Source organism: Bacillus rossius, chromosome 16, assembly GCF_032445375.1.
Source record: "Bacillus rossius redtenbacheri isolate Brsri chromosome 16, Brsri_v3, whole genome shotgun sequence".
NCBI lineage: Eukaryota > Metazoa > Arthropoda > Insecta > Phasmatodea > Bacillidae > Bacillus > Bacillus rossius.
Window position 1 is genome coordinate 3,814,055 of NC_086343.1, and position 18,170 is coordinate 3,832,224.

The window sequence follows — 18,170 nt, forward strand, 5'->3', positions numbered from 1 at the left end:
CAAATTAACAATTTATTGACATTGATTTGATTACAGTTTATTTCTATAACTAAATGTTCGTGATTATATTTAAACAAATTATTTAAATTAAATTTTGCAAAAAAAAACTCTAAATAATATTTGAAAATTAAAAAAAAAAGTATGCAATTTTTCATCAGTGTTTTCTTATGACGTTATCACGTAAAATTAACTTCCGTAAACCGACTTTACAGGATCTCCCCCCCCCCCCCCCCCCCCAATTTTTTTTCCTTCTGAACGATTGACTAAATAAAACTGTAATTTACCAAATGTTTTGCAAAAAAAAAAAAATTTCGTTATGTTTTCAACTGTGGAAGTGATTTTCCGAGTTTGGCCAACGACACGAGAAATTAGACGTCCCGTTGAGATGTTGGTGGCGGCTCCTGGCAAACGGCTTCCAGAGTGCGCAGGGTGCAATCACCTGGCAAACGGCTTCCAGAGCGCGCCTGAGTGCAATCAGACCCTCCCGCCCGATAGCGCGGGGCGATTAGCGCAGCCGCCAGACACCGCTGGTGTCGGATATGGCTTTGTGCGATCGACGGGGACGCTAAGCGAGGCGGCAATTAAAACCCGTTCGCAGCGCGCGCTCGACCACATCGCACTCGTCAGCAGGGGTACTCAGACAATAACAGCTGCGCCTCTTGCCGCGCGAGACCTTTGAATATATATACTGTATAGAAGTCGCGAGTGGATAGGATTTACTCTACGTTTTTCAGGAGCGTGTGATGAGCAGCTTGGGAACTTCACCGCTGCAGGGCGCTGCCGTAACGCCCTGTATCCTCTTAGTTGTTATTTACACGTTAGAGCGCAGCACTGTCGCCCGCTGTCATTCCCCGCACCCCCCCATCTATCATTCACTGCAGCTCAAGGTCGTTCAGCGGGAGGGGGAAGGGGTGTTTGAAGAGTTCGACACTTGTCCGCTAGGGACCGCCACAAGTCGATGCCCCTAGAGATGGTGGCGATTGCGGCGGTGAATCAACCAACTACCTCAAAACCGTATTAGAAATTTTAACCTGGGTTGGCGACTTCTATACAGTATATATATTCAAAGGCGAGACTGCTAGCGTCGGCCTGGTTGGGTTGCTGGTAGTTGGAGCACGTGTGAGTGGAGAGAGGGTTAGCTACCTGCCCATCCCCCCCCCCCCCCCCCGCCACTGTGCAGGTGCGAGGCACGCGAGCCTTCAGTATTTCCGCGGAGACAGGTCCGCCATGTTGGATGCTGACGTCACAGCGGCCATCTTGGATGATAACCTTTGACTTTCATCTTCAAAATTTGCCAGAAATCGCAAAAAAATGACTTAAAATTTCCAGTTTTCAAGAAAACAATATTTCCTCTAAAAAAAATCTGAAAAATAAAAAAATTCGCTTTTCAGGGAAAATTTCACCAAAGAAACTGAAATTTCCCTTTTACTAGCCTCCAATAAGCCTCTGGAGGGAACTTTTGACCTTGACTTTGACACCGGCGGCAATATTGGATTCCAGCATTATGAAATTATGACATCACGTCCCCGTTTTTGAATAATAACTTCACGTCCTCGCGGTTTTGTTTTCCAGACTTTCCCGCCAATTTGAATTGTGACGCCATGCCCGCCATCTTGAAAACCCGTAATTATTAAAATATAAAATCGGGGAACCTTTTTTAATTCATAAAAAAAATTAATTTAATTGAAATTTCGATAAAATATTCATTTAAAAAAAAACGCGCTTAATGTCATTGAGTCCTGGGGTTTTAATAAATGTTTTATTATATTATACAGTTGTGTCTGAAACTGCTGTGCTCTATGGCTCAGTGGAACAAGGACCGCACCAGTGGCAGGAGAGAGAGAGAGATAGAGAGAGGAAGAGAGAGAGAAAGGGAGAGAAAGAGAGAGAGTAAAAGAGAGAGAAAGAGAGAAAAAGAGAGAAAGAGAGAGAGAAAGAAGTAGAGACAAAGAGAGAGACAAAGAGATAGAGAAAGAGAGCGAGAGAGTGAGAGATTAAGAGAGAGGAGAGAGAGAAAGGGAGAGAAAGAGATAGAAAAAGAGAGAGAGAAAAAGAGGGAGAGTGTCCGCTGAAATCCGAGGCTGAGACGGGGTATAGCAGCCTGCTAGTGTTGGTGTGAGGGGTTGGATTGGGGGGGTTGAAGCTGGCGTGCTGCCAGGCGGGCCTAAAGCCTGGCTCAGCACAGTCCCGTTGCCCCAGGGGAGAGATCTGGTCCAGAGAGCGTCCCCCCTACCCCCCAACCACCGGCCAGCATCACCTCTGGGGAGGGGCGTGTCTCGCTTCAGGGGCCGCCCAGAAGATGCATAGCCGCTGCTGATGGCGAGCCTTGTCCCTCGGGCGAAACGGCCACAGCATTCTAAGACCACCCCTTCCCCCCCTCCTCTCCCCCATCGACCACACCTGAGCACACACGTGGTGCGCTTACCCGCGGAAGAAACAACACACGTGATTCGAGAACTGCTTGAGGCATCCGAGTGGGAACCGCTTACGAAAACACATTCAAGAATACCCCGAGGGCGAGTGAGTAGGCCTACGTCTGTTTCCAGATTTTTATTTTTTTATTTTTTATAATATTGTACTGAGTTGAGCCTGTGTTTTCGTACCATGTGCGTCTTTGCCTGAGGACGGGAGCAGATAGCAGTTCCCGAAACGTCGCTTGTTTCTGTTTTGGAAAACTATTGTGTTTGTTTCGTCTTTTCGTTTTGGTCGTGTTATTTTTTGTCTCGTTTCAACTGTTGTGCTGAATTTTTTTTTTTTGGGTTCATAATTTTTGTGCTGTCATCATTTGTGGTTTTTTTTTTCGTTCTCTTAGTCCATTTTTCTTTGTTTTTATTTGTTTGTTGACAATAGTTCTGTTATGGAATGTTATGTGGTGTTCATATCATGTTGACAACAGCAATTTTTTTGCTTTATTTGTGTTTTTGTCTTTTGGTTTTTTTTTTTGTAGTTTTCTTCTACAGACATACATGTGCTTAGCAATGGCGTATGTCCAAAAGCTTACATCAAGTAATACTGTAAATGGCTATTCCACGTGTTTTCAGAATTATTTTCATGCACATAACACCCGGCACATATTCTTGGAAGTACCTATGGGACATGCATTAACAATTTGTCTTAATTTATACGACATATTATATTACGGTTATCCGCTCAAATCTCATGGTCGTCCTACGCAGGCCAGTCCACAACCTCGCGCTTAGAGGCGATACTGCGCTGAAAACACAAGCGAGCGTCGCACTTATCATCCCGCCTCACCAACCCAAATACGCCCCTGGCTTGGCGGGCCCCTTAAGGTAATAGTATCCTTAATTATATTTATTCTATAAATTCATATTTTTTGCAAATATTTTTAAAGAAATTCGTCACAAATCTATAGTTGATTGTTTATAAAAATATATATACCTAATTTTAACATTGGTTTATTAAACGTTTTTACGGTGTTAAATGCAATATTATTTTTTTTTAATTTAGCATTAATTGAGAGCATGATATTTTATACCTGGTATAAGTCTTAAATTATTTTTTTTTTTATGTGTAACAACAATCTCTCGGTATACGGCATTTGGTAGGAGCAATTTCACGAATGGAGCGGAAGTCGGTTGGAACGGAAGTGTAAACACAGTGCTGCCAAATGTGGAAGTCTCAGTAATCTCGAAAAGATGGCGGACCTGCGTGATTCACCCGTATATATTGCTTTCGTGAACATCGCACAAGTTACACCGCACGTATGTATTAAAAAAATAAAACTTTACAACAGTGCAACTATAATTTAATACTTTATTCTGTGATTTACAGTCACAAAAAAATAAAGACAACTTAAAAAATTCTTTAGAATCCTGGCATCACAATTTTGACAACCTTTGGTTAGCATAGAAATGTAGAGATGGCGAAGCGTTCATCGTAATGTAGAGACGCAACAAATTGTTAGTCATATATTTCGATATGGCCATTTAGGTAAAACATTAAATGTCTGATATTTAATCATCGAAACTTGTGTTTTCCGGTGTTTTAGGAAAATCAAAAATTTTTGTTGACTTTCGAATTATATCTTAAAAATTAAAACGTGTTAATGTTCGCAGGCTTTCACGGCCGTTGTCTGAAGTAGCTTGGCTTGTGGGTTGTAGCCATGTCCTTGGAGAATAATTAAATTGGTGAATAATTCGCCAAGGACACGGCTACAACCAGAAGCCAAGCTACTTCAAAAAAACGCGTTGTTGACAAAGCCTAGGTACAAAATGTTTCGGGTCGTTACCACAACGCCGAAATACCATAACGCCGAATGTCAAAATTGACCACAACGTCGACGGCTAGAAAACTGCTGTGTACCACAACGCCGAAATAACAACTTAATGAATTTGTGTGTGTTTCTTAAATGTACCTTAACGCCGAAATACCACAATCAAACCTAACCTTACCTAACCTAACTTAACCTAGCCTATCCTAGCCTAGTCTAACCTAACCTAGTCTGACCTAACCTAGTCTAACCTGACCTAGTCTAACCTAACCTAGTCTAACCTAACCTAACCTTTGTGGCAGTCCTGCAATGACATTTTTCGGCGTTAGTGTATTTCGGCGTGGTGGTAATTCGGCGTGGTGGTAATTCGGCGTTGTGGTACACAGCAGTTTTCTAGTTGTCGGCGTTGTGGTCAATTTGGCATTTCGGCGTTGTGGCATTTCGGCGTTGTGGTGCGTCCCCAAATGTTTCCACGGGTGGATTCGACCCGACTGCCCCCCGCTCAAACTGCGCGAGCACACATCGACTCGCATGGGCACGAGACATGCACACACTTCGGGTCGAGACTCCGTGTATCAGTAGCACACATTTAGGGTGTCCGCCCCTTGAGACAGTAAAGCGATCTGGCCACCCAAATTCCGAGGAAAAAAATTTCAAAGCAGTCATGAGTAGAGACCGGAAAATTTCGCAGATTCATCTCGCGATAGTCTAAAATTCACACACGTTTCACTGCTCTTGCTACTGGCTCACTGTACGTCTGGGCGACTCTGGGCCAATGAGAAACCCTCAACCAAAGAAGTGACGAATCACGGGGCAATACCAGTTGAGACGACTCACAAGTCAGCAGCCAACGAATTGGCTGTTATTTGCCCGAGTGTACAGAGGACCGTGTAGACTATCCTGGAGGTCATCGAAACCGCGAATTTTTCAGGTCCCTAGTCATGAGGACTGCCGACAGAAGTGAAAACTTAAAACTATAAACAAACATTTTTTTCCTAAACTTATAAGGATAGAATTAATAATAATGATATTAATAATAGAAGTAACTTTTTTTAATATCAATATTATAATTAAGAAAATACAAATATAATTTGCATAAAAGAAATACTAACTTCGTAAAATATAATTGTGTAACATAAGAAAATATTTTTTGATAAAAATCAGACACTTTTTCGCAATTTTGACAAAAAAATATTATCACACAACAAATTTGTTTTATGACGTTAGTAAAATAACTCCTAAATTACTATAAAATACGCATTGCATAGTATTCGTAGGTATTAAAAAAATAAAAAAAGATGTTCTTAATTTTTAGGTTATATTGCTACAAAGACTCCGTTTTCTTCGTTATTCAAACTACATATCTATATGAGAATATTAACATATTTTATACTCACTTTGTGCCGCACAGTAATCGTATGCTTAAGACAGCGCAATAAGTTATACTAATAGGAACAGATATAGTGTTATCGTTAACACGTCACGTGACCATGTCGATGACGACTTACATCAATTTACTCCCTATCCAAACCTTCCCAAATAAGTTTTCACTTCAAAAATGCTTTCGAAAATATAAGCACACAATTTATGATGCTGGCGTAGAGACCAAGTGGTAAAGTACTTGTCGCTCTCACACCCATGTTTTCGATTCTCGCTGACGGTTACTTATAATTCCTTTATTTTTAATAAATCCACTGTTCGCACATGTTATTAATTTAAATATAAATAATTTTATTTAAAAAATATTAATTTTGTTATTTATTAGTTATTACAACTATTATTAAACATATCATTAGTTTATATTTGTAAGATTGAATCAATATTGCAATTTAAATAGCAAGTAATTTAATAAATAAAACATTTTTTATAAATAAAATAACATTGTTAATACTTAAATTAACATTATTTGTAAACAGTATATTTATATATAAGTTAGTTACTAGCTGCAGTTGCCCGGGCTGAACGCAGGCTGATGTATTGTTCGCGAGTTAAAAGCAAAATGGACAGCGCTACGTGACGGCGTGGTGGACACAGAGAGATGACACGCAGTTGCCGTTTGTTTAACCAACACCTCACTCTCCGTCGTGCCAAACTTTCGTGGCGATCGATCAAACGGTGTCGGAGTTCATCAACCCGACATCCGTCACGGAGAATCAACACCCGCCAGTGGCAGACGCGCCGTCGGCCGTAGCGAACCTCGTCAGGGGCGTGTGTGTGTCGGCGAGGCGGGATGATAAGCGCGACGCTCGCTGGTGCTTCTAGCGCGGTGTCTCCTCTGGACTGGCGCGCAGTCTTCTCGTCGTGCGTATGAGCGGCGACCGTGACATTATATGGCCGAGAAATGAAGATAAAGGTGTAATGCAAGTCCCTCAAGTACTTTCAAGAATCAGTACCGGTTGTTTTACGCCTTAAAATTACTCTGAAAACATGCGTTTTAGCCATTTTAACTCTTACAAAAATACACTTAAAAAAAACTTAATCCGAAATCAAAAGTACTTTTTCGGCCCCTCAGCGAACTCTTAAATGCTTTTCCGTAAGCAGACCCCCACTCGGATATCTTGAGTGGTTTTGTAATCGCGTTGTTGTTTTTTTTCCTGAAGCTCTGCGCACCGTGTGTGTGCCCGGGTAGACTGGGGGGCCATAAAGGGGTTTTTCTCTGGGAGTCGACCGGCCAAGCGCGCGTTGTTGCTGTCGTCTCGTGGGAGGGTAACGCCCTAAAGGTGCACTGCCGGTACACAAGGGTCCTGTCCAGCAAGAGGACTCCCCAAGTCATGTCCTGGCCTCGCTGCGGCGGAGGACTGGGAGGACAACACAAGCCTGCAGCTCGCCGTGAGGTGACCACCACCGCACCACGAGGCGCCGGCTGCGATCAGCTGCCGATGCGGACAGCGCAGTCAGCGGAACTGACTCTCTGTCGTCATTGCCTGAGAGATCGAACGGTGTCCCCGCTGAGGTTTCCTCCGAGGCCCTGGATTCCGAATTTCTAAATATGGTAAGTTAACGATGTTCACATGCGCAGTAAATAAGTTGATTAATTAAATGAAAAAAAAAAAAGTATCATGGCAGGGTTCAAGTTTATCAGGAAATGCAGCGTGTTTTTTGAGTTATGATCGCACGTTTGTCCACGTGCGTGTATAACAAATTTGAGAATTATGATTTCAATAAGTGAACAAAATTATTTTTACAGTCACAAATAAATAACTTTTCCAGTAATGTCTCGGTTAATTCCCACCAACGCACAACAACCACGCTTAATTTAATCAGAAAAAAAATTGCCATCATTAGCTTTTTTTTTTAAAAAATCTACGTATGGATAGTTATCGCTACAGACTATAGAAACGGACGTCATTGGTACGATTCCTGGTGGTGCTCCGATCGCTTGGAGCAGGCTCCAAGGGTTCCCTAGCCCGATGCGGAGTCGACGTGGTGAGCGACGACACAGCTCCGGTGCTAGCCCGGACAGCTGGCAGGCCTCCACCGGACCACGGGTTCACTGGGTGTTCTGAGGGATCCCGGTGTGATGTAGGCGCCAGCAGTGCTGACAAAGTCTCAGGGCTCAGGACACAGCCAACTGTCTGGTCAGCTGAGTGCGGTAGAGGGGCTGAGGCGGTGACCATGCTGGGTTGGTGGCCCCAGCCGCTGGTCATTGCCGAAGCCTCTAACACCCCCCCCCCCCCCCGATCAAACAACAGGGAGCGATGCCTCTGTTTACTTTAAAAGCTCTGGAATGTTTAATCAAAGAGAACTGGAGTGTAACTCCCACCTTGTCCTATTAGGGCGCATATGTGGGAGGGGAACGCGAGAATGCCGGCCGTAAGGTCGGAATAATCTGTCACCATTGCCGGTAGCGAGCCGCCCTGTCCACACGCCTGTCTGTGCCTGTCTGTGCCTGTCTGTGCCTGTCTGTGGCGTCGATCCAGGAGGGCTCGCCAAAGAGTCCCAGGCCGCATTATGCCGCCCGTTCTGTGTCTGGTGCGCGTACGTTTCTGTTGTGTCTGGGGTGTAAACAATGGCGGCTCCAGGAAGACCTCTCTGGCAGGGCTCTCACACACAGGAGGATGCAGCTAGTAATCATGACATTGCCCTTCGGGATATTCACAAAATATATGGTCTCGAATACTGAAATTTAGTATTTTCGTACAGATTTCGATTTAAACAAGAGTTTAGCACATTAACGAAAGTTTTATAGTTAACATTGATATTCCCTACAAAGAGATAAGATGTGAAATTTGGGCTCGGAAGTGGCTATCGCCCCCCAGCGCCCTTCCTCTGGAGCCGCGCTTGGGTGCAGATGGTTCTGGAGTGTGTGGTAGCGGGTGGATTGTGGTTGCGTGGATGGATGTGGTGGAGTTGCGAGGTCCACCAGTCTGCCACCCGGGTGTTGTCTTGGAGGCCCCGCAGGGACAAGGGGGAGGAGTGTTGGTAGGGGGCAGGGTGGGGTGGGGGGGACGGGCGAAAGTCGTTCACGAGACCTCACGAGTTCGTTACCGTTCACAGACCGACACTTTTTTTTTCCTTCCTTCCTCTTTGTGTCACAGGGGAATTTCCGATAGTGCCGGCCGGTGGAAGGCCGAACTAAAAGAAGGTGAAGAAGGGGAAAAAAAGGAAGTAACGATCAGAGAAGCAGGTGAATGAAGGGAGGAGGTGAAGGGGTTCGGAGGTAGTGTTACGACATTTCGGGAGTGGAGTCACACTGCCCCTGTACTTTCCGATCCTTTTATTTTCCTGCGGCACACATTTTACCTGAGGTCACACCAGGTCTCTTTTTTTTCTTTAACTGTTTCAGCGGTCTTGCCGCCCGGGACACAGTGCACGCTTACCAACGCGGAGAAAGGAATAAAATAATTGTATAAAAAAAGTAATAGTCATAATCCAAGAGAAAGACACACTGAAATTCTCGCTTGTGCAATCGGAAAGAGCCGAGAATTTTTTTTTTTTACGTCGTTACTAGCTGCGCCATGCGGTTTAACAGTTACCTACATTTAACAAGAGCGAGTCGGACTCGCGCACGAAGGGTTTCGCAACTCGACACTACGCGGCTCTTAGCTCGAGTCCGACTCGAACTTGGCCGAATGTTATTATTTTTTGTCACACTTCAGAGTTCGGACTGTGATCACACTAAGTATGACTGTTGCATGTATCACCGTTTTTACGATAGAGCTAAAACAAAACAAAAAAAAAAGAACAACACTTCAAGAAATGGTTTTAATATCTTTCAGAATATAAAAACTAATTTGACCTGGCATTTCAAAATTTTCAAGTTTATTACGATTTTGACAGCCAAGAAACAAAAAAAAAAAATGAGTTTTTTGTAATAGAAATGCAAACCATATCCTGAAGTAGCCAGTGACATTGCAGTTAAACCTCAAAAGTTTCAGTTCTGCAATCAATTAAATTCTCCTTATTTGTATAGCCCAAAAACGTTAAAAAAAGTAACTTTGGCAGCTAATTATGCAAAAAAAAAAAACTATGCATTGTATATATATTTTTCATTTCGTGAAAGTTAAAACAATTGAAAAAGTCTAAAAGTTGATCAGTGATTTAATTAATATAAATATATAATCATGACCGGAAAATGGGAGGCACCCCCTTAACTGCGCCAAACTGAAGTCTAAAATAAAGAAATAAATATTTAAGGTCTGGAGGAATGATCATGCCTTGACTTGCTTAGGAAAATCGGGATGATTGGTTTCAAAATTAGAAATATCCAAAAAATGGCGGGGGGAGGGGGGGGGGCTGGTCCCCTGCGAGGCGCGCCGTCGGATCGAAAGTTAGCGGCCGAAAAGAACAAGGAATTTTATTAAAATACCCTTCATCAGGTTAGAAATCTCTAAACAGTTAATACTATAAAGTTTCCACACACGTTAGAGAAGTTGAACTTCTATGGCATTACTAAAATATTAACCTGTAACATTTTAATACACATATTATCATACTAAATATATGTTTGTATATATATTTTTGCTTTAACTACTGAAATCAGTCCGTAAACACTAAACTACGGACACACAGTAACCTTATTGAGACGATTCAATATTATTATTATTTTATAATGTTATTAATACTAAAAATGGGGGAAAAAATTAGTTGTCTGTAAAGTCGGTTTACGGACGATAGTTTAACGTGACAACGTCATAACAAAACATTGATGAAAATATTGCATACTTTTATGAATAAAATTGAACCTTTTTTTTATTTTAATAATAAAAGAATAAATACTTGAAATTATACTAGTAATCAGATTTTTAAAATGCAAGAATCATTAACCTTATTGCCGAATTGTTGTTGTAATAAGCAATGAAAACAAAATTAACTTTTCGTTTAAATATAGTTATGAACAAGTTTTCATATAAATAAACTGTAATCAAATATCTAACATAACCTATTTATTATTACTGCACTCGCCGACAGATGCTACTGTTTTTTAATAATAAAAATAATAAATACTTGAAATTATACTAGTAATCAGATTCATTTTCTTACGTACATTTGACGTAGAAGTTATTTCATACTACACATTTATAAACAAGGTTTAAGTTTTCACTTCTGTCGGTGTGGCGCAAGCCGTACAATGAGCATAACGGGACACGGCGTAACGGAAAAAATGTGCGTAACGGGACACTTTTTCGTGCGTGCAGCCGGCGTTCATCGATTTATTAGACGTTGTCACGTCAAAAATGACGGTGATGTCTGAACCACGCTATTTAGGGTTTACTGAGCACGCGCGAGGTTGTTCGGTGCCTCCGACCCTGAGCACCCGGCGACGGCGGGAAAGTCCGCGGTATAAAAGGCGGCGGGCGCGTGTGCACAGTCCAGTAGCGGCCTGCAGTCCAGCGAGCACACACGTCCATCTGCCTGCCAGCCCGCCGACCATGACGACTTCCACTAAGGTGAGGATCCATCGGGAGCCTTCACTGTTCGTCTGTGTCCGGAACACACGTGGAGATGGCTTGATGTAAGCTTTTGGACATACGACATTGCTAAGAACAGGTATGCATGTCTGTAGGAGAAAACTACAAAAAAACCCAAAAGACAAAAAACACAAAATTGCTGTTGTCAACAGGATGTAAACACCACTTAATTTTCCATAACAGGAATACGGTCACCAAACAAAGAAAATGGCGTAGGTATGTCCAAAAGCTTACATCAAGTCATGAACTCCCATTGCACAAATCTATCAAAGATAATAACACGTGGAGATGGCGTCCGCAGCACACACACGCATCCCCACAATCCCTTGTATTGGCAGACACAGCCACAATGTATAGAGGACGCATTTCTAAAACATGACGGCATATAGCATCCGAGTTCTTTCACTGCTCAGCACAACCGCTCTTTTGTAATAAGTGGAGCATATGTGTATAAAAGACCGATGTATCGAAAATATCGATTTTTTTTCAGGTCGATAGTTTATTGGAATCGATATATATATATATATATATATATATATATATATATATATATATATATATATCGTTGCCTTGACAAGTTTAACCGTCTCTGTGTTGGGCAGGTGTGCGCAGTGTTGTTGCTCGTGGCGGCGGCTTGCCGGGCGGGAGTCCTGCACGGAGGAGCCGTCAGCTACGCCGCCGCTACGCACGGTCTGGGCCACGGCTACGCAGGTCTGGGCCACGCAGGCCTGGGCCACGGCTACGCAGGTCTGGGCTACGGCGGTCTGGGCTACGGCGGACACGGCCTGGCGCTGTCTCACGCCGCTCCTGCCATCGACTACTACGTGAGTACCTAACTTAGGGATGGCAACGACATATCGATACGTGCGAAATATCGATATCACAAGTTTAAACCATCGATAATATGTTATCGATATATTTTAGTGCCTATATATAGAGACCGGAAAAAATTGGCGGATCCAATTTGTGATAGCCTGAAATTCAAATAGTCACCCCTCAGTACTGCCTCTGCTATTGGCCCACAACCCACCTGATGGACGACTCTGGGCCTGTGAGAAACACTCAACCGAAGCTACGTTGGGACACCTTCACAAGACAGCAGCCAATGAGAGGGTGGCTTCTGACCGAGTGTACGTAGAACTGTAACGTTCATCTTAGAGGTCATTGAACCCGCGAATTTTTCCGGTCCCTACCTATATATTTTGATATCGATATTTCGACTAGTCAGCTATGAACACACTACCTTATGCCTGTTTTTACAATTTTTGAGGTGAATACGTCTTTAAAATTGCTTCCATACTGGGAGGCAATTAAAAAAAACGAATGATAACAAAATCGGGGGATAAAGTTTGGTGTTGCAGCTACATATCTTATCATCTCCATCCAAAATTTAATGACACCACTGGATAACTGAAGGATCAAAGAATTCGTTACGCCAAGTGAGGTCTGTGACGCATCGCGCGCGGTGGAGGGGGGAAGCGCCGACATTTTGGGGTCATTTTGCTGCGTTTCTGAGATTTACATTTAGTATAACTTTTGACTCAGAGAAGCTACGACGTTCGTTTTGGTTTCAATCGTCAGCTCTCATCAAAATCTATCGATTTCATATATAAAACATTAGTGTCAAAATAAAAAATATCGTATTATATATTTTTTATAGAAAATATTACCTGTTACGTAAACGTATTCACGTAGAACACACGGCCGTGTCCATGACACAGCCACACCACATTTTTTTTTAAATTTTTCTTACGTGTAAACATCTTAGCTCTCAGTATACGGGATTTAGAAGGACTAAAATCGTGAAAATGAAACGGGAGTCGATGAACGGAAAAGTGACAGAAAGATGGCGGACCCACATAAAACCGCGCATAGTTGAGTTCTTAAACATTAGGGGACATTCCAAACGTACTGGTGTGCCTTATGAAACTTTATGATAGTGAAACTACTCCAGGGATGTATATGTTGGAACTAAAATAGTCATAGTAAAATAGTAACTTCAAGTTTTAAAATACCTAAGAAAGCTGCCATTGCAATGATTATAATTAGGGCCATGCATATTTCGCGAAAAGATTCCGAGACTAGCTGAAAGTTAAAACACTGTAGCATCGTCTGTGTTTCATGATTTGGTGAGTTTCTTTCAGGTACATGTCGATTGTTAAAACGCCAATCACAGTAATTCATTGCGGCAGCAAATGCGTCCTGAGTGGCTCAGCCAAATAAGGCAACGACTTCTCTCGCAGGCGGCCGCCAATCTCAAGGAAGAAACCTCTGGTGCGGGTGTACCTTGTTGCAGTCTAATAGGCGTTCAGATTTATTCGCGGAAAATGCCTGCCCCTATCCATACTCGTTCCAACTAAATTAAACCCTTGAAAACTGTAGATTTCCCTGGTCTTAAATGATATCTAGCAACTGGAAAAATTCGCGGTTTCACTGAAACATAGGATGGACTCCACAATCCTCTATGTACTCAGGTACGTTCCAACTGCTCATTGGCTACTAGCTTGAGAGACCCATTTGCTGGGTTGCTTGCGATTCGTTATTTATTTTGTTGAGTGTTTTCGTCGGCTCGGATTCTTTCATGTCAACAGAGGTTTCAGTCACTGATGCCGGTTGAAGATATAAAGGGTGTTGTCTGTAAAGTCGGTTTACGGACGATAAATTTACGTGATAACGACATAAGAAAAAACTGATGAAAAATTGCATACTTTTTAATTTTCAAATATTATTTACTGTTTTTTGCAAATTTAATTATAAAAAATTTGTTTGAATATAATCACGAACAATTTGTTTAAAAAAAGCCCGCCTCAACCTGTTTGATATTATAGAAGATTTTCTCGCACGGTGGTTGGCCGGTTCTTGCACGCTCGGCTCAGGCGGGAACGTGACAATGAGTCGTGTTTTTTTTTTTCGTGCGTGTCAGCCGGCGTTCATCGATTTATAAAGACGTTATCACGTCGAAAGTGTTTGGAATTGTGACCCATACAGTTCCGGTCTTCAGTGATGCCTTCCGCCTCGTTGCCTTCCCACGCGAGCGCGCACCCTTCCGCTAGCAATATTGTCGCAGCTATAGGGGGCTGATGTCCTGTAGTTTCCCCGACAGCTAGACGTGGCTGTCGTCCTGCTAAGTGCGCTGTCTCGCAGACCTGAGAACTACCACAGCTGACGGGTAAAGGGGAGGGGGGGGGGGGTGATAATGACAAATAACCGAGATGCCGAGAATGGTTCTCAGAACTACTGAAACGATCGCCGCCCTGAGAGATCCTCACTCTGTCGTAGAGTAGAGTAGCTGTCGAACGACGCCTCTTTCCTTCGAATTAACATTCCCGGATCAAGTTTGCAATTATTATCTCGCTAGCGTTGTGTCCCCCGTTTTCTTTTTAATTACCACGTCGTTTAGCAGAAAAGTTATCAATCGTGAAATAGTTGTTATTGATTGCGACAGGACAAATAAATTAGATTATGCATGCGGTACATAATGGATGTCGGTATTATTTTTGGAGCTCGCCTTGCAGTGGTTTCATTTGGTTGTGAAGAAATGTGGTGTTATTTGTTATATTTCCTGCTCCAGTCATTGTAGCGAGATAAAATATACACCAGTTTTTAAGTATTGTCATAATCATTCAAACACTAAATGGTTCATCAAAATTGGTCCATTAGTTTTCTCGCGATACTTGTACAAACAGACAAATAATCAATAAGTATATAGAAATCCAATAATAAAATATTTTAATATAAATTATTATAACTTGAACAATTTTTTTACTAAATAATAAAAAAAAATATCTATATAATGATACCAAATTATTTTTCATTAACTGCGTGCTTATTGAGATCTTATTGTGTTAATATATATTTCTATATTTAAAAAACATAACAAGAACAGCCGGAGACTTGGATGACAAAGAACAACAGATTAACGGGATTATGATATTCTATAATTTACTGTACACACGCGTTTGTTCGACTCGGATAGTCGAACACGGATATTCGAGGATTCCACCGCGACTTCGAGTCCTGTTTAACCGTCGAACCTCCTGACATCGCAGCTCGGATAATCGATTCTTTAACTAGTTTCTTGATGCGGTCTCAGTTTTGAGATAATGAGGATAAGCAGGGACTGGAAAAAAATTTGCTGGTTCAGTGACCTCTGGGATATAAATCTCATACCCTTGTATTCTTGGGTGAAAGTCACGTGTTCATTGGCTGCTGGCCTGTGAGACGTATAAACTGGGGAGCATTCGATTGGATTACTTATTTGGTTTGTTGATTTCCCGTCGGTAATGAGTCACTCATATGAACCAATAAATAGTAGATGCAGCAAAAAAATGTATACATGTTTGAATTTTAACATATTCAGAGATTAATATGCGAATATTTCTGGTCTCTAAGGGAAAAAATCATAAAAAAAAACAAAACAAACAACGCGAGATGGATCATACCATGGAACAATGAATTATCGGGACTAGGACATTAAAATATTTTTTGTACTTTCGTATTCTAATGGTCTTAGAAATACCTATAGGACGTCACATGAGTGGGGATAAGATTATTCTGGGAATAGCGATCAAACCAAAATAACACCGAAATTCATGTCAATACATCATATAACACTGAAATAAAAGTTAATACATCGTAAAGCACATAATTGCAACTAAAATTACAAAATAATCAGCATTTTTTTTATCAAATCTTAAGTCACATAACGTAATTTTTTTATGTATTATATGCGATGAATACAATTTATTTAGTATGAATTTCGTACCAAATTATTAGAACTAAATAAATGAAATTTTTTTTTTAGTTGTTTTGCCCTTCAACGTTGGACCTTTTTCAAGGGGCCTTTTCATCGAGGGGGCTATTCCACAACATCCCTTTTTTTCATATTAGGAGCTTGAAAAAGTAAATGGCCAAAGGCCTCTTAAGGTCTATTGCGAACACTGCCAAGTTCAGGACACGATATGAATTACTTGCTGTCAGTCCAGCGGGTCGAATGGTGTTTTCGCTTTGTTCCGCACGTGACGGGGACAGACACGTGTGATGATGCGTGGCTATAGGTAGGCACCTGAAAAATTCGCGGGTTTGGATGACCTCCAGGATAGTCCACACGGTCCTCTTGTACACTCGGGGCAAATAACGGCCAGTTCGTTTGGCTGCTGACTTGTGAGTCGTCTCAACTGGTGTTTGCCCCCGTGATTCGTCACTTCTTTTGGTTGAAGGGGTTTCTCATTGGCCCAGAGTCACCCGGACCAACAGTGAGCCAGTAGCAAGAGCAGCTTAGAGGCATACGTGTGTGAATTTCAGACTATCTCGAGATGATTCTGCGAATTTTTCCGGTCTCCGGCTGTAGACGTGGTGGGGTGTGAGCGTACAGAGTTGCAGGACGTGTTCCCTGGTGGTTGCAGGCGCACCCCAAGTACGGGTTCGAGTACGGCGTGGCGGACCCGCACACGGGCGACGTGAAGAGCCAGTCGGAGCAGCGCGACGGGGATGCAGTGGAGGGCCAGTACTCGCTCGTGGAGCCGGACGGGAGCACGCGGCTGGTGCAGTACCGCGCCGACGACCACAGCGGCTTCCAGGCCGTCGTCAGCAGGATCCCCCACCACGGCTACCACTGAGACTACCCGCCTGCCACCCGCCCGGCCTAGCCACCGAGACCACCTGCTGCCGACCTGGCCACGTCTTGTATATCTCACTGTTAACCATCACAAATAAACATTATATATATATTTTTTTCCCAGTACAATTTCTTATTTTTGCTAACAATAGTACTATAGGTACCCTACTATTTTTTTTAAAAAATTAAAATGTTCCTAACCTAAATATTACTACAATATAGAATTAAAACATATATATATATATATATATATATATATATATATATACCAGTTACCTACTCCTTGACTTGATGTAAGCTTTTGGACATACGCCATTGCTAAGCACATGTATGTCTGTAGAAGAAAACTACAATAAAACACAAATCAAGCAAAAAATTGCTGTTGTCAACAGGATATAAACACCACATAATATTCCATAACAAGAATATGGTCAACAAACAAAGAGAAAAACAAAGAAAAATCGACTAAGAGAACGAAAAAAAAAACACCGCAAATGATGAAAGCACAAAAATATTGAACCCAAAAAAAATTCAGCGCAACAGTTGAAACGAGACAAAAACACGACAAAACGAAAAGACGAAACAAACACAATAGTTTTCCAAAAAAAAGAACAAACGAAAAACCCCCACAAATGATGACAGCACAAAAATATTGAAAAAAAATAAAAAAATTCAGCAAAACAGTTGAAACGAGACAAAAAAAACACGACAAAACGAAAAGACGAAACAAAGCACAATAGTTTTTAGTTTTTGTGTTATTTGTAGTTTTCGTCTGCAGACATACATGTGCTTAGGAATGGCGTATGTCCAAAAGCTTACATCAAGTCATGCACTCCAATTGCACAAATCTTTCAAAGATAATACCTACTCCTTGATGATGGCAACTGCAATGTCGTCTGAAACGTCAGTGTTATTCGCCAAGGACGCGGCTACAACCCTAGAAGCCAAGCTAGTTCAAAAAATGGCCGTGAAAGCCTGCTAACATTAATATATAGGTATATATGAATGTTTGTTTGTTTGTCCCGTATACGTTCCCACACGATTACAATGAAAGTCGGGTGAGTTATGCGCATACCCGCGAAGGTTTTTCCGAATCATTGCAATCTGTTAACAGTGAGTTGGCGCGCAAGTCGTTTCATATATTATTTTTCTGGCAGGTCGAGTGTTGTAAGACGTACGTTGAGCGCACGCGCATGACCGAATTGGCCGAGTTGAAACTTTGCGCACTTGACCGTCGAATCACGAGGAAGTTCAATAATCTCTGGGCGATATTTTGAATTAAACCAACCCTTTTGAAACAGAATTTAATCTTTTTATTTTTTTATGAAACTTCACCATCGCATTTTTAATGCTTTCTTCATCTCCATGGCAACGGGATATTTAATTGTTTTTATGCCTTCTGCTTATC

At 41.9% G+C, this 18,170-nt stretch overlaps 2 protein-coding genes across 2 annotated transcripts in view; one reads left to right on the forward strand and one right to left on the reverse strand.

Moving 5' to 3' along the window:
• LOC134540286 (uncharacterized) overlaps positions 1 to 18,170 on the reverse strand; it is a 354,516-nt gene that overhangs the window by 165,248 nt on the left and 171,098 nt on the right. The gene's annotated exons all lie outside the window — the stretch shown is intronic.
• LOC134539975 (cuticle protein 19-like) lies at positions 7,148 to 16,888 on the forward strand. Its single transcript, XM_063382372.1, has 4 exons — positions 7,148 to 7,226; positions 10,943 to 11,124; positions 11,748 to 11,969; positions 16,551 to 16,888. Exons 2-4 carry the CDS (start codon positions 11,107 to 11,109, stop codon positions 16,761 to 16,763), a joined length of 453 nt encoding a protein of 150 aa, XP_063238442.1. The 5' UTR covers positions 7,148 to 7,226; positions 10,943 to 11,106; the 3' UTR covers positions 16,764 to 16,888.